At 40.0% G+C, this 20,283-nt stretch overlaps 1 protein-coding gene and 1 long non-coding RNA gene across 20 annotated transcripts in view; one reads left to right on the forward strand and one right to left on the reverse strand.

Moving 5' to 3' along the window:
* LOC308517724 overlaps window positions 1-20,283 on the forward strand; it is a 56,477-nt gene that overhangs the window by 27,709 nt on the left and 8,485 nt on the right. Inside the window, exons 2-4 of the long non-coding RNA XR_013995869.1 lie at window positions 10,904-11,076; window positions 11,517-11,619; window positions 18,933-19,003. This is a non-coding gene — a long non-coding RNA (uncharacterized lncRNA). The remainder of the gene's footprint in view (window positions 1-10,903; window positions 11,077-11,516; window positions 11,620-18,932; window positions 19,004-20,283) is intronic.
* Window positions 15,435-20,283, reverse strand: part of MEF2C (myocyte enhancer factor 2C) — a 157,045-nt gene continuing 152,196 nt past the window's right edge. For 14 of the 19 annotated variants that reach the window (XM_081089022.1, XM_081089035.1, XM_081089021.1 and 11 more), the window contains one exon: window positions 15,435-16,706. In XM_081089022.1, coding sequence (XP_080945148.1) covers window positions 16,385-16,706 — 322 coding nt within the window. In that variant the 3' untranslated portion in view covers window positions 15,435-16,384. The remainder of the gene's footprint in view (window positions 16,707-20,283) is intronic. The other 5 variants (XM_081089025.1, XM_081089026.1, XM_081089027.1 and 2 more) reach the window with 2 other exon arrangements.

Below are 20,283 nucleotides of genomic sequence, written 5' to 3' on the forward strand. Positions count from 1 at the left end.
CTTACCTGAGGATATTTTTTTCTATTGATTTGTAGAGAGAGTGGAAGAAAGGGAGAGAAAGGGAGAGAGAGAGAGAGAGAGAGAGAGAGAGAGAGAGAGAGAGAGAGGCAGAGAGAGAGGCAGAGAGAGAGAGAGAGACATTGTGTGAGAGACACATAGATTTGTTGCCTCTAGCACGCGCCCTGACGGGCCAGATATGTGGCTATTTGGTGTTGTACATGTCTATAATATCAAATGCCTATGAATGGTTCTGTGCTGACTGGGTACAGCAACCCAGGTACTGCAACCCATGTACATGCCCTTGACCAAGAATGGAACCCTCGACCCTTTGGTTCACGGGCTGATGCTCCAACCACTGAGCATGCCTGCCAGGGCCTCCCTCCTTTCCTTATTTAACCTTCATATTTATGTGCAGTAACAGTGTACACAATTATGCTATCTAGAGAGTACCTGGTCTTTCAATGTAAGATTATTGACAATTCTAACTTGCTTGGACTAAACTTTTTTAGCCAGCTTAAAGAACTCTGGCTTTATTTCTGTTTGTAGACATGAGTTCTTGCTGGTATAACAGAGTTACATTATTACATTAGCTAGAATTCTCTCAGACAAGATCCCCCAGGCGCCTGGGTAAAATAAGATGCAACATACCAAAGAATGGAGTAAGTAGAATACAACCCCTGATAGCTAAATGATCTGGATTATATGTAAAGTGTTGGTAAGGAGAAATATGCTCCTATAGAATAATTCATTATTATGAGTGGAGGGACTATCCTTCACAAAACTGTGTAACTCTTAAATTCCTGTGTATAATTACATTTATTTGGAAATTCTGCAAAAATTAACTAAAATTAGGACATTATTAACCTCTCAAATAATGAATATAAGAAAAGATGCTAACATGATGTAAGATTGTAGGACTACAGATAAAATGGAAAAATGTGACAGTATTTCTCCTTAAACATTCAACTTGATTTTATTTCTATGCAGTATGGTATTATAAATCATTTATTTTCAGCATAAATGAAAATATTATGTTGATGCATTCTTCTTTGGTTGAGCTTAGCCCTTCTGTTTCTAGGAGCTTGTTAAAGCCAGAAAGTATTATCAGATTTTTAAAATTATATTTTATTTTTGAGTATAAAATACTTCAAATGCACAGAAAAATGCAAACAAAATAAAAGAAGTCTTTATAACCACAATCCATATTTGAAAAACTTTACTTTTTGCTTAATCTCTCTTTGAAAAAAGATATTTTTATTGATTTCAGAGAGAAAGGGAAAGGGAGAGAGAGACAGAAACATCAATGATGAGAGAGAATCATTGATTGGCTGTCTCCTATATGCCCCACGTTGGAGATCGAGCCCACAACCCAGGCATGTGCCCTGACTGGGAATCAAACCATGACCTCCAGGTTCATAGGCTGACACTCCACCACTGAGCCACACCAGCCAGGCAGGCATTGTATGTTTTAAAAATTTTTGCAGAGCATGGTTGAAAATTGCTGACTTAAGATATTACTTATTGCATAATTAAAATAGCACAGGACTGAGACTAGAGACTATTTTAATCTATATAATAGTTGATAATAAAATGGTTTGCATTTCTGTGGGACCCTTGCTTGCTCACCTGAAGAAACACTGGGAGGTGTTATCAAAATCACTGTTTGATGTTATCCAAGAAAAATAGAGCAGAAGCCATGATCTTATAAGTGAGGTAGAAATGTGTTGCTCTCATAGAGCTTATATTCTGAGGCTGACATCCAGATGGACAAACTCTAGGCCTCTTTTATGATGCTTTATCATATTAATCTGATTCATGTTCATGACATCCTATATAATAAAGAGGTAATAAGCAAATTAACCCTCACACCCTCACAAGATGGCTGCCTACAACCAGGCCAGCAGGGGGGTTAATGAGGGATGACCAAATGACTGAACAGCAGGCTGTGTGGGGTGACCAGGTCGGTGGGAGGGCCATGAGGGGCGACCAGGCTGGCAGAGGAGAGCAGTTGGGGGCGACCAAGCCAGCATGCAGAGGCAGTGAGGGGTGATCGGGCTGGCAAGGGGGGGAAGTTAGGGGCAATCAGGCAGGCAGGCAGGTGAGTGATTAGAAGCCAGCGGTCCAGGATTGTGAGAGGGATGTCTGACTGCCGGTTTTGGCCCGATTGGGGATTGGGCCTAAACTGGCAGTTGAACATCCCCTGAGGGGTCCTGGAGTGGAGAGGGTACAGGCTGGGCTGAGGGCCCCCCCATGCACAAATTTTGTGCACCGAGCCTCTAGTGTGTGCACTCGGGGGGGGGGGGGGTCCCTCAGCCTGGCGTAAGCCCTCTTGCAGTCTGGGACCCCTTGGAGGATGTTCACCTGCTGGCTTAGGCCCGCTCCCTGGGGGATCAGGCCCAAGCTGGCAGTCAGACATCCCTCTGGCAGCCCGGCAGCCCTTGGGGGATGTCCACTTACCAGGGGGGGGGCAGACCTAAGCTGCAGTCAGACATCCTTAGTGCTGCTGAGGAGGTTGGAGAGGCTCCCGCCACCACCACTGTGCTGGCAGCCATCAGCCTGGCTTGTGGCTGAGCAGAGCTCCCCCTGTGGGAGCACACTGACCACCAGGGGACAGCTCCTGCATTGAGCATCTGCCCCCTGGTGGTCAGTGTGTGTCATAGTGACCAGTCATTCCCAGTCTTTCTGCTGTTAGGGTCAGTTTGCATATTACCCTTTTATTATATAGGATAGAGGCCTGGTGCATGGGTGGGGCCGGCTGGTTTGCCCTGAAGGGTGTCCCCGATTGGGGTGCCTGGCCAGCTTGGGTGAGGGGCTGATGGGTGTTTGCAGCTGGTCACACCCCCTTCAGGGTAAGGGTCCCCACTGGGGTGCCTGGCCAGTCTGGTTGAGGGGCTAAGGGCTGTTTTCAGGCTGGCCAAGCCTTCCTGGTGATGGAAGCTCCCAGCCTCTCCTTTTTTTCTTTTCTTTTTTTTATTCTGGGATTTATTTACCTTCTATAATTGAAACTTTGTAGCCTTGAGAGGAGCTCAGAGCTGGCCAGGGTGGGCGGGAGGGAAGCTTGGCTTCCTCCATCGCCAGGGGCAACCAAGCCTCCTGCTCGCTCCAGCTCTGTGGCCACGGGTATCTGGGGTTTATTTACCTTCTATAATTGAAACTTTGTTGCTTTGAGTGGAGCTCAGAGCCGGCTGTGGCAGGAAGGAAGCTTGGCTTCCTCCATCATTGGGGCAACCAAGCCCCCTGCTTGCTCCAGCTCTGTGGCTGCCGGCCGCCATCTTGGTTGGGTTAATTTGCATATAGTCACTCTGATTGGCTGGTGGGTGTGGCTTAAGGCATAGCAAAGGTATGGTCAATTTGCATGTTTGTCTTTTATTAGTGTGTGTGTGTGTGTATATATATATATACACACACACACACACACTTGTTTACCACAACAGTAGAAGTGATTTTTTTCTGAAGTTATGGGTAAACAATGCAATTTAACAGCCTTTGAACATGAGTGGCCAGATTATTATGACCACCCCATCAGTACTTTTTGGGCCACCTTTTCCCTTCAATACTGTGGTGATTCTTCTTGGCATTGACTCCACCAGATGTTGAAAGGTGATGTGAGGAATCTGACACCATGCCTGATGAATAGCACTGTCCAGTTCTGTGAGATTTGATGGTTGTGGAACCAGCTGCCTGATGGCTCTTTTAACTTCATCCCACAAATGCTCAATTGGATTGAGATCTGGTGATTGTGGGGGCCACCTAAGCAAGGTAAAGTCTCCCTCATGTTCTTGAAACCACTCCTGCACAATACGAGCACCGTGGCATGGCGCATTGTCTTGTTGGAAGAAGCCATCTCCATTGGGATATGCCATCAACGTGATAGGATGAACTTGATCAGCAACAATACTTAGGTGTGTTGTGCTATTCAGAAGTTTATAATGGTCTGGCCCTCTAGCAACTTCAGAGTGAAATTATAGCTAATTTGCCTTCAAGCGTCAGGTAGTCATAATAATCTGGCCACTCAGTATATGTATATATATATCCCATGTTCAAAGGCTGTTAAATCGTGTTGTTTATCCCTATCTTCAGAAAAAATCACTTCTACTGTCATGGTAAACAACCTGCTTCCCTATTTATAATGGTCTGGCCCTCTAGCAACTTCAGCATGAAATTATAGCTAATTTGTCTACAAACGTCAGGTGGTCATAATAATCTGGCCATTCACGTGTGTGTGTGTGTGTATATATATATATATATATATATATATATATATATACACATATATATACACATATACATATATATGATATATATGTATATATATGATATATATATATGATATATATATGTAGATGTGTGTGTAAATGCTAACTGTTAATCAGAGTTAATAAATATTTTTGGTTAAATGCATAAAAACAAATAGTACCTAATACTTTATGAAAAATATTTTGTGTTTTCATGTTTTGGGATCTTTTTTCTTAATAACTAAAAGAAGAATGCAATGTTCCATCCCTGGTAGCTTCAGAGTACTTAAGCAGATAGGCCTTGCACTTGATTTCACTAAGTGTGCCTCAAAATGCACTTGGACTTTATTTTTGTTGTTCTTTACTTAACCCTCAAGGAGTGGGTAGATCAATGATCACTTTTAAAGGCAAGTGGTACAATTTTACTGGTTGCATATGACTATCGTTTTTGGTTCTGAACACATTGCGAAATTAGTTTCCCTGGGGGCAAAACAAGTGAAGTCTCTTTTGGGACATTGTAGGAACAGAAGATCAACATTCTGGCTTTCTTATTCTTTTTGCTTTTCTGAGATTTAACATTATATTGAGCAAGCCTGGTAAAAATATGGTATAAGACCCTTGATAGCAAAATAGTCTTGTCATTTAATATTCTGGAACACATAATGCCTTCATCCTTAAAGTAGTTGATTTATTATTCCATGCACATTATTACATTACATCATCAGTCTGAATATAATCATGTTAATTTACCTCTACCACTCTAGCGTTTGTGATTATTTGGTCAGGATTGAACTGAAGTTTACCTTCCTTTGTCTATGAGTGTTGTGAATAGCCATCAACAAATATTGTGGGGGAATGTGTTCCACAGATATAAAAAAATGAATAATTTTGAGCCATTTATTTTGATTTAAATTGAGAATCAATGGAAATCTGAGGATTATCTGCATTGAAGCAGGTCCTACTATACCTCAGCAAGAAGCACCTGGAGTAATAGCTCTTACCACTCTTTCTTATATAAAATACCTATATATTATATAATTTCTTATATAATATTCTGAATATAAATGTTCTCTTTAAATAATCGTTTTTTAAATTGAGGTAAATTTTACAGAGCGAAGTGCACAGATTTTAAATGTACAGTTAGGTGAATTTTGACAAAGTATCCCCTTGAAGATATAGAACTTTTCTATCACCCCCAGGGAGTTCCCTTCTGCTTCTTCCAGTCCATCTCCACTCCCCACGGTCAACCACTGTTTTGATTTCTGTTACCAGAGATGAGTTTGAGTTCTGTCTGTTCTTGGGTTGCAAGGCCGGTCTGGGAGTCTGCAGCCTGGGATTCTCTGCTGCCTGAACGGAGTTGGGCAGTAGGCCCGCTCTTGTGCTCAGCTTCTTCCGCTCAGTGTAGTCCTCACATATATTTTAATGAGCGATGCTCTGATGATTATCGTCACACTTAACACCAGCATTGGTTATATTCTGATTTATCTAATAACTAGTCATATATAATTTTCTAAATGCAGAAGTTCAATGCATCCTGTCAATTCTTTTGATCTTACATACATTTCATATTACTTTCTTTTTTATTCTTAAAATTTACAAAATGCATTGTTAAGGGCAGAAAGAAAGCTGTTCTTCTCAAGGTGAGCTTTCAAGGGCTGTTGTATATATTCTCATATTGTCAGTATCTTTAAAGAGGATTTTTGAGAGGACGAGCTGTGTAAAGGAAACCATTTTGTTTTTCTTGAGTCCTTTCTTAATTGAACTCAAAGGAAAAATATGATCACTAACTGAGATTTAGGGGGAGAGATGGTAAAAAGCAATATCCTTTATCATCAGTAGAACTCTGAAGTAGAGAAAATATTCTTTTTTTTTTTAATTTGGCCAATACTTTAACATGCTGTAATGATAGAATTTTGTGCATGCAGCTATAAACCAGGATAGTAAATGTGGAGGACATGAAGGTGGGAAATAAAAAAAAAATTATATTTTGAGTCTCTACATTTTACTTGGAAATTTAGCTCACGAATGAGAAACCATCAAAACGTGATATACTGCCCATGCTACTTCAGCTGACTGTATGAACACAGACGTGGGTAAGGAAGACATGTTTTCTGTGTTTTACTATTAGAGCTGGGTTGGGCACATGTGGGAGCAGCTTACAGTGACAATGAGCAGGGCAGCTGTACATTCAACAGAAACCCATCCAAGACCCTGTATTTTATTGTCTTAAAATTACATGGCTCACTAAGACAAATAGACTCCTGATTAGGCAGAGTAAATTAAGTGTTATGAAATAAATTCTGAATTCTGGGAGAAAAAGTAGGTAAGTGGCTGGGAAAAATGGCAAGGAAAATGTGAATATTCTTAAAAAAGGATATTTGTGATTGAACTGGGGCAAACGGCTTGCTTTAGAAAGGATTTTTTTTTTTCTTTTGCCGATTAGCGGAGTAAATAGAGAAGCAAGCCCCTAACCTGGAGGTGTCACTCCTGCCATTTAGCTGGAGATGACAGCTGAAGGCTCTTGCCCCGGGAGTATCCGAAACGCACACCCAGAGTCTTGAGGTTTGCTCTACACACTGGCATTTTCCAAAGGCCTCATCAGTCGGAAGAGAGGTTTCTATCATTCCACTGTGTGTGGCATTTACATTCGTTTGCAAGGCTTTTTTCCCCCTAAGCTAAAACCTTTCTCTTTTTGAATAAGTAGCATATTTATACAGTTCAAAAATCAAAACAACATGAAAAAGTATATGTTGCCAAGTCTGGACTCCATTCTTATCACCTCTCACCTCAGCCCCTCAGCCCTTTAGTAGGGACTGCTGGATTCTTTGCATATTCTTCCAGTCTTCTTTTGCAAATATAAGGACACATTGTTTTTGCATCTTGCCCTTTTACCTGAAAGATGGCGTATACACGACTTCTTTGTTGCTCTCTTTTAATCTAACAATGTATCCAGGAAAATGTCCATATCAGTACACAGCGGGATTTTTGTTTTGTTTCCAAAACTCTTTTATAATATTCCACTGTGTTGGTGTACTATAATTTATTTAAACAGTCCTTTATCAATGGGCACCTTATCAATATTTTAATCATAAACCCTACACATATAAACTTGCATACAAACAAGGTTGCATTTCCCATCAGGGGTCTTATTTGTAAAGAGAAACAAGTGTATTATATGGAATATTCATAAAATAAATGCTTGAAGGAGGTAATTTTCCTCTTACAACTATTACTTCTAGAAAAGCCTGTGTCGATATATTTAGCACCACTAGTGGGATGCTGTGGGATGGGTAGTGCAAGGCACTTCTTTATCTGTAAGTAGAATACATGTTTTGGGCATCAGCAAAGCAGGGGCAGACCAAATTGTCCTTTGAGAAAGAATATGATATTGTTAAGAAATTTAAAACAACAACAACACACGTTGTAGTCCTCAAAAGAAAAATCAGAACTTTACTGATTTCTTTTTCTGGTGTTTTATAGAGTAGAGTCATGTTTATTTTGAGTAACTTGTAGGGGAGTAGGTTCTAATCTTTTCAATGATTAGCAACTATAAAGGTCTTAATTGGGCCTCAGAGCAACCCTGTGAGTTAGTGCTATGTGAGAAAGTGGATAGTTGGAACAAATAACTTGACAAATGCTACTTAGTTTGTGAGGGACAAAGCTGGTCTGATTGTCAACCAGGAGACGAGATGACCTCTGGAAAAACTGCATCCAGGGTTACTGAGCAGGTGAAATAAGACACTATAGGTCAGCGGTTCTCCACCTGTGGGTCGCGACCCCTTTGGGGGTCGAACGACCCTTTCACAGGGGTAGCCTAAGACCATCGGAAAACACATATATAATTACATATTGTTTTTGTGATTAATCACTATGCTTTAATTATGTTCAATTTGTAACAATGAAAATACATCCTGCATATCAGATATTTACATTACGATCCATAGCAGTAGCAAAATTACAGTTATGAAGTAGCCACGAAAATAATTTTATGGTTGGGGGTCACCACAACATGAGGAACTGTGTTAAAGGGTCGTGGCATTAGGAAGGTTGAGAACCACTGCTATAGGTCAAGGCAATTGCAGAGAAGGTACTCAACATGCTAGCACCCTACCTACTCTCACGCACCCATTTTCCCATTTCTGCAAGTTGCCGGGCATTCAAACCTCCCAGGCACTGGTGCTCTTTATGGAGGGGCCGGGAACATGAGTTTCTGGCATGACTGGCACTGGAGTGTTTGGGTGAAGTGTTTTTCTAACTCCTTTCCATTCGGTGTGGAATTGCTCCACGGACGGTTCATGTTGCCTCCCTTTCAGCCTGGCCATTGTACCAGTTACCAGATTCAAGGTAATTCTCATTGCTATTTTGCCTAGAGCAGCAGTTGGCTGCCAGGGATGGGCACTTTAGGGCTGGAGGTTCTTCCTCGAGCCCGAGCTGACCAAGACTGGGGTGTGATGGAGCTGATGATCTGCAAGGCTGCTGCTAAAGCCAGAAACCACTTGGGCCAGAAACTACGGACACTTCCTTACGTGTTTTCCTAACTATAACTCTCAGGCAAAAGTCCCCCAGGAAAGAGGCTGTGCCTGGGAGAGGAGAGGTTAAAGGAATAGCTTCATTTTTGGTGTTGGAGACATTCGCTCCCAGAAAATAGAGACAGTGTGAATTCAAGCGGGACATACAGTGGGAGTGAACACAGCTTTTCTCTATCATCACTGATCTTGCTTAGAAGTCTGTCTGTAGGGATAACGCATAGGAAAACTGTCATAGAAATATGCAGACAAAATGGAAAAAGGGCTTTTTCAGTTTACAAAATGAAAACTCAGATGCTCTGATCTGAACAGTTTTCCTTTATCAAATTCAATAACTCTTTTAAATCCAGACTCCCAAGCATCATTGAAAGAGCCACATTTAAACTGGGCCTGAGGGCACAAAGTGTGTGTGTGTGTGTGTATACATATATATGTGTATATATGACATATATACACATATATATGTATATATATATATTTGATTTCAGAGAGAAAGGGAGAGGGAGAGAGAGATAGAAACATTAATGCTGAGAGAGAATCATTGATTGGCTGCCTTCTGCATGCCCTCCCACTGGGGATTGAGCCCGGGCATGTGCCCTGACCAGGAATCAAACCATGACCTCCTGGTTCATAGGTCGACACTCAACCACTGAGCCACGATGGTTGGGCCAAAGTGTAATTCTTTAGCCTTTGGCTAGAATGGCTCACGTCTGCCTTCTGACCCCTTAGGTCTCCGCCAGCCCATACGCATTCTCCAGTAACACCTGATCTTGCACCACCTTGCCCTTCATCCTTGACCGTGCTAACCCTTCACACCAAGCTCTCTCCTTTTAATCACAAACATCATTACATATTACTTCATACTTATTGCCTGAACTTTCACAACATCTGCTGGACAACCTCATGCCCACATTTTATTGAAATTATTCTCAGATACCACCTAAGGCCAAGGCATTGGTCACCGATGGCTCTCCCCGCCCCCTCCTCGCCCCCCAACCCCTTTTTGCCTTGACAGCACTTGTTGTCTTTTTGTCTGACTGCTCCTTCTTGATTCCTGCACAGGCCTTTTCTCCACTATCTTCCTTCACAGTCCTCCCTCTTCAACACCTCCCTCTGTACCTGTTTCTTACCTCTCCCATCACCTTCCCCTTGACAAGCTCATTCATGTGCAAGGCTTTCCCTATTACCTCCCCCCCACAACTTTATATTCAACATTAGCTGGTGTCCTGAGTTCAAGTCTATATTTACAACATCTCATATTCTACTTGGCTATGTCAAATTGAGCATGCCAAACACTGAATTACCTTTCTCACAAAGCAGTGAGAAATTGGACATTTCCAATTTGGACATGCCTAAGATCCTAATCATTTAAGCTTAATACTGTAAATCTTAACAATTCCTTATCTATCATCATTCCTACCATTAACACAATCATTTGCTGAATTTTGACAATTTCATCTCTTCTAAATCTTTTCCTGAATTGCTAAAACACCAGACTTCAGGCCCCAAACAACTCTTCCAGTCTTGCAAATTTGTCTCTTGCGTTCCCATCTCTGTGCCTTTGTACCTATTATTTCCTCCTTGTAGAATGCCCTCAGGACTGGAGTCCTACTTTGTGGGGCTCAGAGCTAAAGGAAACTGTCCTTTTAAAAAGCAGGAAAAAGATTAAAGATACTAAATTGAAAGCTTTTTACCTTTTCCTGTGTATCTGCTCTGCTCACATTCATGCTTTCCTGTCCTATCAGACTTCACTTACAAAACACAAGATCAAAGATAAAAATAAGAATCCCAAGATGGTGATAGCAGAGTGCAAAACTGAGAAGGGGCAGGGGGGGAGGGGGGCATGTGACTGCAGGGGTCACATGCCCACAAATCAGCCATGTCCTCATCCCTCTGGGATTTCCTGTCCCACCTACACCCTCTGAAGACGTCAAAGGCTGCCTGTGATTACGAAGTGGGCAGATTATGAAGTGTGCACATCGGGGTCCTCTGCCCTACTCTGCTGCAAAGATGACCAAAGCGGTTTCCTCCTAGCACTTGGCGGCAGCCTCTGAGAACATGTTTTATTTGCTATTAGTCTTTTAATCTCCTATTAGTTTATAAATTTCTTAAAAGCAAGGGCTATCTCTTCATTTATCCTAGAATCCACCACATGACTACACACCATAATTGCTTAATAAATGTTTGCTAAAAATGAATAAAGAGAACAAAGAAGAGAAAAACACTGCAATTTCGAAGCCACATTCAATGCTTCCCCCAGCTGCATTCCTTTTTTCATCACGGCTAATGCAAAGTTCAAGTTCTTCAGTTGGTTGGTCAGTGCCTTTTTATTTTCCTTTTCATTTCCTGAATTAGTCTTTACATTGATCTTTCTAAGGACATTCCAATTGTCATCAAATTTTGGTAATGGATAAATCTTGGAGTTTCTAAAAATGTACGCACTTACTAGTTTTCTCAAATATTTAGATATAAGCCCATGTTTTCAACCACTTTTGGTTAAAAAACTATTTTGACGAAGAAAACAGAAATAAGTCTAGAAATGCTTTATACACATTTTGATTAAAAAAATTAACTTATTGAATTGTAGTTTCTTTCACTATGACTTCTGGAAAATTCTGTGTATTTAAGCAAGTTATCAAAGACTTTCCTGGAAATGCAGTTTTGTGTTTGTTTTTTTTTAAAATAAGATTCCTTTACTGTATTTATTTAGTTTTGTTAATCCTCACCCAAGGATATTTCTCTCATTGATTTTTAGAGATAATGGAAGGGAGAGGGAAAGACAGAGCTGATAGAGACACATTGATTGGCTGCTTCTGCACACACCCTGACCAGGACCAGGGATTGAGCTTGCAACTGAGGTATGTGCCCTTGACTGGAATCGAACCCAGGACTCTTCAGTCCGAAGGCCAACTCTATCCACTGACCCAAACCGGCTAGGGCAGAAATGCCTTGATAAAGAAGTTGAACTCAATTAGAACCTTGAACTTCCCACACTGGCTAAATACATATGATTAGCCCAAGAACGCTGATCCAATTCATACCCATCCTTCCTCTTAAACACAAATATCCCTCTTTTTGATTATTTTGAACTGAAAACTAAGAAAGCTCATGTGTGCTTGTGGGAGAAGCTACTTTTAAAAACACACGATGAAGCAGAATACATTTAAAAGGCAAAACATTAATTAAAAAAATGCACCACAGACACTGCGTCACTAAGAAAGCCAGTAACTTTACTGAATTGTCTGCAAAATACAAATTATACCTTATTTCCAGCAGGAGAAACTTTGGAAAATTCCCCACTTTTCCACTACAGACAGCTGAATGAAGTCCCTTGAGATACAGAGATGGGGTTTAACTTAGTTATAACATCTTGTCATCTAGTGGCGACAAAGTCCAGCTTATGCCGCTGTGAGCCTCTATTTGAATATTTGTTGCAAATGCTTGTATGCCCTCTTTTACAAGCTATTTGAATGACTGTTTAATGGAAACAAGTCCCCAGGAAAAGAAGGAAAGTGATACAGCAAACCATCTGAAGCAATCCAAGTCCTCCGCCTGCAGTGCCTCAGGCCCATGTTGCTCTGAGAGAACACTGGTGCTGAATTCAAACCACAACAGAATCCGTCGCTTAGCTGACCTCTCTGTATGAAACTGAGGTATGAATCAATTTGAGGTACAAATAGGGAAGGCAAATGCAATACCGGATTGTGAAAATAACCCAAATGGACAAATTGAATGTAGAAGATAATGTGGCTTGGATTGCTCCACATCTTTGGTTAAAACATATTTAAGAAAAGCCTTTAATTACATCTGCAGTCTGAAGCATTCTAACAGACACCAGTATTCCATCAATCTTCAAAAGATCTGTAGTGGCAAGAAATTCACGCTGTATAAGTGACGACATCACAGCAGATGGCACAAACGCGAACAGATGAAGTATGCCATGCTTAAGCAACAGCCTTTATTGAGGGTTCAAGTGGCTGCTGCTTCTTGAAAAAAAGTTTTTTTGTTTTTTTTTTAAAGAAAGAAATACAAGCATTACTCTCTGGAAAAACAAACAAAAGAATAAAGGGAGGAAAAAAAAGCTATTTCTAAGTTAAAAGATGGTGTGTAAGAAAAACAAATATATAACATTGTGAGAGGGCAGATATTCTCTTAAAAAGTGTATTTGAATTGTTTTAAAATCCTCACCTTAGTTAACCTTAAAGTGATCTGAGGATGACAGGCATTTTCATATTCATCATTACAAAATGCTAACTTCCACCTTTGGGAAAAAATAAGCCATTTTACTAAAAAACACAATTTTAAAAAAGGTTGAAATGAACAACTTCCCACGCACCAATGCATACAATATACAGGTTGTGCAGCTTGCATATATTGCATCAGTGTTACCAGTATGTAAGCTTAATGTTACCCCAAAAATCTTTTAAACTAGGATTAGGCATAACAATACTTGGAGCTGTGTAAGAGCCACTTGTGGTTCTTTGACTTGCAGTGAAGAATGTTGCCTAAAATGTTCTCTATGATGGACTATGCGAAACATCATTCCCTCAGGGCTCTGCCCTAAACTCCTGAAATACAAAGGATTTACTGTGATAAAAATCCAAACCATACTAGCTTTGCAAATACAATAAAAGGTAAATTACAGATAAGGTATAAGGTAAAGATTGACAGTGATTGTTTACAGAGAGTGACTCATCACAATCAACATTGTGCTTCTTCTCATTAAATCATCTTTAAAAAATTCTCAGATTATCCCTTCATGATCTTGTCACCACTCTATATGAATTCAGTAGTGGGGACAAGCGATGACTGGCATCCATTTTCAAGTGATTCTGCTCTTTTCATGTTCTTATAAAACTATTGCCAGAATTGCTATAAATAGCCAAGGCTTCTGCTGGCACTTTAGCTTACTTTATTTTCAGCATTAGAAATTCACTTTTTCATTGTTGCTGAGGCAAAGTGCAGGTAAAAAATTAATATGGCTATTTTTTCATATTTTCACGTAATGACCCTTTCCCACCCACTGATAAGTTTTTACTGATATTGATCAAGTGTTTTGAAATGATAAAGAACGTTTGTGATATGTTTGCATATTTTATACACATCAAGTTATAAAGATGTGTTGGAAGGATGGGATCAAATCTATGGTGAGAAAAATGACTTCTTAGTTTTCTTCCCATGTGTGCATGTGTGTGTGTGTGTGAACATGTGTATATGCGTGTGTGTGTGTGCGTATGTCTATTTTCAGCAATGATTTTCTGTTTTTCCTTTGCATAAATGTTTTTTCTTTCATGTTCCATGGATACCTTGAGTAGTGGGATATACGAAATGATTAATAGATATTTTTGCTTGTTTTTAGTATATAAAACGTTAGTACAAGGCAGGTTAGCATCCTATATGGATACCACCAAAGGTGCATTGTGGTCTAATTTCAGATTTCAGATTAAGTTAAGAAAAATATAGCCTAGTTAGTAAGGTCTCTTGGCTTTTGCCACCCAGCGGCAGCCTTTTTCAATGAGAAACACATAGCAACTTTACAAGTAAAAGAAAAAAGAAATGGGTAAGAAGTGTCCTACACACGATGTAGCAGTGTTGATCGTATTGTCTGCATCCTCTTTGCTGTGCATGTCACTGCGTATGATTGGAGATGAATCGACAGATCTTCACATTCCAAGAGAAGAAAAATCATTCCTAGACTGAAATCTCTTTTAAACAATAGATATCAACATTTTTTTAATGGCACTCACTTTTTAAAAGGGTCTGAAAATGAAGCCCTTATAGACAAATATTAGACAAGAGTCATTATTTCTTGAAAAAATTTAAAAAAAGGGACATAGAGAGGTTCTTTAATGGGATTTCTTGAAATGGCTATTAAATCTCTTTATTGAAGAAAAAAAATAGATGACATACATGCTTTATGCAGAAGTGACATTTGGGGGTCCTGACACACTGGGATTGTTCAACAGTCCTACATTGCTGACAAGATTGTGGAGGGTCAGTTAAAATAATTAAAAACGGATGGTGAAGCAACTATCCCTTTATCTGCTTCCTTCTTGTCTAGCACCCAATCTTTCACATTTTTCTTCTGTGGGAATTTATAACTTATACATCGAGCAAACTTCATATCACTTATTTCTAGGGCCATATTTGCAGGACACGGCCCTAGCACAGCTTCTCTCTTCTGGGCATATTTCTAAAAAGCATATCAAATTCTGGGCTGAAAACCAACCAGATAATTTAGGATATGGGCAAGTTAGGGTGTGCACTTACTGAATTCCAAGATGCATGGTGAAATGGTGAGATCAGAAAGGGGCCCTGCATTTGATGAAAATTCAAAAATAAAAAGCATAAAATAAACTAATTAGTATATACAAGGGATGTCAGTTGACCCAATAGATTGCTAATGTATTAAAGACAATTTAGGGTGTTGCCATGTGATACGTTCTAATCCCACAGGTTATCCTTTTGACAGCTGACCTTGAACTTATAAAATGTATGCAGAGTAAAAGAAAACAGAAAGAAAATAGTTACTCAAATGTGCAACCGCACAAATATCCCCCCTCCCACTATTAAGATAACAAAACTTCTGCTATTACCATAATATTATATATATTAGAAAGCTATACACAAGCATGTTAATTTCACAGATTTTTTAAAAGATTCTTAATATTTTATATAATTAGAAATACACATTTCAAAAACAAAACTTCTACAAAGAGAAAACAGTTATCTTGGTTAGCAAAGCATGGAGCTCCTCATGGCTTAGGGTAGTGCTTTCTATACAAAAAGTCCTTTTTGTTTTTTTACAGGACTGTTTAAAATATCAGCGAAGCTATCAAGGGGGAAAAACACATTTTGGCTTAAGTAAACTACAAAAAGCCACAAATGCTTTGCAAACTCTGTCTTACCTTTTATATGAAAATAAGCAAAATGTAATGTACATATTTTTATACTTTTATTTAATAAGAGATGCAGACCCAGAGTTCTTTATTTAATTAAATACGTTAGCCCTCAAACCCCACTGTTTTTTTTTAAATAGGTATGGTCCTCTTTTAATGGTCATCGATCCTTTTTATTGAGTGCCATACGCCAATGATACGCCTGCAGGTTTGTGAGCGTTCTCAGGGTGGTAGGTGACCTGGCGTGTTCCTAACGTTTACCAATGGCCACCCTTTGCCGGGTCTGTCCACAACATCTATACATTTTTCTATATGTTGCATAACAGCTGCTCTCTCTTTCAGTAAAGATCTGCCGCTTTTGGCAAATGTTTCCTTTTTTTGTCTATTTACATGTAAATAACGTTGAACCTGCAACATGACACTATCTATTGTAACATACATTTTGCAAAGGAGCACAACAGTGAAAAGAAGTTAGCCTTAAAATCTATTTTGTACACGTGTTCTGTTGTACAACTCAAGTGCTAAGCTTATCTCAGCATGTCTGTTTATCTTTATACTGTGTCACTGAGGCAATTTAAAAGTACTTTTACAAAACAGAGTACCTGACTTTTTTTTTTTTCCACACACAGCACATATAATGCATATCGACCCCCCTTCCCCATTAAGGTATAGCACACACACACACTGCAAGAAAAAAAACACAAACTATTAAGTAATAATCTGATCATGTTGCCCATCCTTCAGAGAGTCGCATGCGCTTGACGGAGGGACTTTCCCTTTCGTCCGGCGAAGGTCTGGTGAGTCCAATGGGGGAGTGGAATTCGTTCCGGTGATCCTCGCGGTCGCTCCCGTCGTAGGAACTGCTGCAGCTGCTCAAGCTGTCAACAGGAGATCTCCCCGCCTCGTGGCGCGTGTGTGGTGGGTATCTCGAAGGGGTGGTGGTACGGTCTCTAGGAGGAGAAACAGGTTCTGACTTGATGTTGAGGCTTTGAGTAGAAGGCAGGGAGAGATTTGAACTCTGAGATAAATGAGTGCTAGTGCAAGCTCTGTAGGAGGAAAGGAAACCCAGTTACAGATGGAGGAGGCCTGGAGCCCCCAGGAACTCACAATTACATCAAACATCAGCTTAAGACTCTCGCATCGACACCAGAGCATGCCCGGAGCGGGAGGGTGCTCAGAAGCACTGGAGGGGGCAGCGCCTTCTCCGTTCGCCCCCAGTGAGGACAGTGTTTCGCGGGCCCAGGCTCCTGAATGACACCTCTGGTCTGACAAGCTCCCTGAGCCTACCCTACAGGTTTGAAAGGGGTAACCAGACACGCTGGAAAAAGCATTCTCTGTGTTGCGCGGTTTCTCCCTAGACTAGCTCCAAAATCGAATCTAAGATTTAAATTACATTGTTTAGCTTTCGAGTTACACGTCCCTGATCTACTAATGCCAGGGTTTGAAAGTTCGTGTAAAGAGCTTGTTTTGAATATGAATGGTTTTCTCAATTTAACGAGCACTTACACATTAAGTTGCACAGGCTTCAGAGAAAGGGAAAAGAGTTCAAATTTGAAGTGAATAGCGTCCATGAAAGGCTACCTATGACCATATCTAGCGAAAAGCCGGGAAAGGCGAAAGAAGCGGACGGAGGAAGGAGGGTGACAATTATCTGCAGCACTTTAAAGTGTTTGCTTAAAAACACTTAGATTTCCTACTTCACTAAAACCGATATAATTTTACTTTCTTCACCTTTTCTCAGCTACATGGGATAAAAATGCTGTTTATTTTGCACAATTACCTCAACTTTCCTAATGCGAGTCTCACCCTGCTGGAGCACTCAGGGTGCCACTCCTCTTATTTATAATTGCCATTAATTGGTGAATCCGGATTTGCCTCAGAAAAGGTTGTTGTAAAGAAGGGTCTAGTGTAATTTTATTGTGTTTATCACCCCTGGCCCTTATCTGTTCCAGGAGAGTATAACTTGCCCTTATTACAAAATGTGGGAGAATTTAGGGACTTGAAACTCTGGCACGAAAGGCAGGAAGCCCTAAGTGTAGATGAGCAACCACAACGGCTTTTATCAGGATAAACCACAATCCTACTGCCGAGGTCAATGTTAAGAGGCGTGCACTGTTCGCACATTCAGATTGCACTGGCATCCACGGCTAAAGTCAGCATTACTTGCCCACATTGCCAATAGAATACGGAAACCTCTTATACTGAGGAAGAGTTACAGCAAAGAATAATCCATACAGGCACACCCATTTGAAACAAAGGAAGGCAAGGCTGCCAAACCATATATGCGATTATTGCACTTTCCAATGGAGAGAACTGGATGGTGTTAAACATTTAATTATGAGCAGTGAGGAAATAGGTATATGTATATCAGAGGAAAACGTGGAGTAACTGGGGCTGGCTTTGTGAAAGATGCCATTGAAGCTCAAGATGCATAGAGATACAAAATTAGTCAGAAATGAGTTTATCTTTGAGTGATGTTTTATACAAAAGCACCACCTACTGGCAAAGAATTACTTTCCTTTCCTTATTAATAGATGAGCTAATGTCGAGAATAACATAAAGGAGAATTATTTGTTTCCCTAATAAGCCCTTCCTTCTCTGGATTTTATGATCTTTTTATTAAAATTTTTTATTTATTGATTTGAGAGAGAGGGAGAGGGGGAGGAAAGGGGATATATATATATATATATATATATATATATATATGGAGAGAGAGAGAGAGAGAGAGAGAGAGAGAGAGAGAGAGGGAGAGAGAGAGATTCCACTTATTTATGCATTCATTGGTTGATTCTTGTATGTGTCCTGACCAGGGATCAAACCTGAAGCTGGCCAGGGCCTTTTATAATCTTATAGAATCAAAGCAGTTTTAGCATTTATATCAAGAATATATAATTTTCAATTACCCATTTATTTTACAGTCTCTATACTAATTTTCTAAGAGTTTTAATTAAGTAATGTTTTAGTCAATAAGATATTAAAATGGAGGTGGAGCTGTATTTCATAAGGACCCATAACGGTGGGCTATTTTATCTTGGTTCAACGTCACTTAATGCTTCATTTTGATGTCAGAGGAAATCATCTTCTGATTTCTGGAAGAAAGAATTTTCCTGGCTCTAGATAAAAAGGATCATTTCACTAAAATTTAATGAAATGCCTCTTACAATGACTCATACAACTGTTTAATAATGAATGTGTATTAGGAGTCTGAAAATATGCGGCATATCCATAAATACTTTTGTCTGCCCTTTGACATTTAAATTGTGTCTTCACAGGCTGGGGACATGGAAAATTCGAAAAAAAAAAATTGGTGATTTGGACTAGTAAAGCACTTAATCTGAATAAGGTAAGCAAAAAGTAACATAATCAAAATGTTGTTCTTTAATACAATTTTTGAAAGCTGCATTCTCTCCCAGTATCAACTGGCTTGTACAAATTTTGCTGTATTTTGTCCCCATAAAAGACAAGACATTTACTGCTTATCCCTTCCTATAAACAAACAGGCCAGCTCCTAAGTTCATTTTTTGGGTGGCATTTCATTTGACACTGAAAGCATGTATGAAGCATTTTGAGTAGTTCCAGGGACACTAAATGCACAGTCATAAAAACGTCAGTGATAGCTGAGATTCGGCTTCATTGTACTGTGGTCGAGGATTCAAAACAGAATGAAATCTAATCGACTCGCCACTGTTCTCGAGGAAGTGTTTTCTTGAAAAGGAAAAGGAATGTTAAAGGCCACTTAGCTGTATGTATGCGAGTTTGAGAACAAAACTTTGGTGGACACAGGTCCTTGTGAACTATTTCACACGCGTGGGCGAGAGCGAGGTGGGTGGGGAAGCCAGAAGCCAGACGTGCACGTGGCCCCTATCAAGTCCTGCTGCTAGGTTTCGTGCTCTACAAATGCCTTCCAACTGGGAAGACACCTACCCTTCCCCATAATTGTTCAGAAATGAAAGATAATTGGATGGTTTTATTCAAATTTCCTACTGCTTTCTCCTGGAAACTAGGCTAGCAGACTATATTTTATCTAACCTTTTAAAATTCGCCTTTATTCAAAGTTACCGCCTCTCAGTATGTCCTGCACACCCACCTCAACAAAGATGATGTATAGAAATGCTCCCAGAAAACAGGCTGCCCTGGTTTTAGGTGGTGGGGGGAAAAAAGCCCTAAAAATTCAAGGGTCTTTTGCTCAAATCTTAATATGCAAACAACTCTCACGAACCTTTGATGGCAAGTTCCTTCCGCCAGTCATCTCTATTCCCTACATCAAATCAGTTTATGCCGTTTATCTAACTTGCTTAGATAAAATCAGGCACTGGACAACGTTAAAAGTATAGTTTTGAAGAGTTAAAGGTATTTCCATGAAAAAAGTAATTTTTAATTTTGAGAGGAAACTGTGGCGCCCGTCTTGGTCAGGCTGAAATATACTTTACTTGGCTGTACCTAGCCAAAAGAATGTGACCCCACCCCACAGGCACAAGAAACTGCTTTAGCCAGGAAAAAAAAAAAATCAATTTTAAAAATTAATTTATACTGTGAGAAATGAAGGCAGCTCATATAGTTCATTTTACATAAATATTACAACCTGGGGGGAGGTCAAAAAAGAGTGTCACGCTTAATTGTGTG

Source organism: Myotis nattereri (assembly GCF_964212035.1).
Source record: "Myotis nattereri genome assembly, chromosome: 4".
NCBI classification, from domain to species: domain Eukaryota; kingdom Metazoa; phylum Chordata; class Mammalia; order Chiroptera; family Vespertilionidae; genus Myotis; species Myotis nattereri.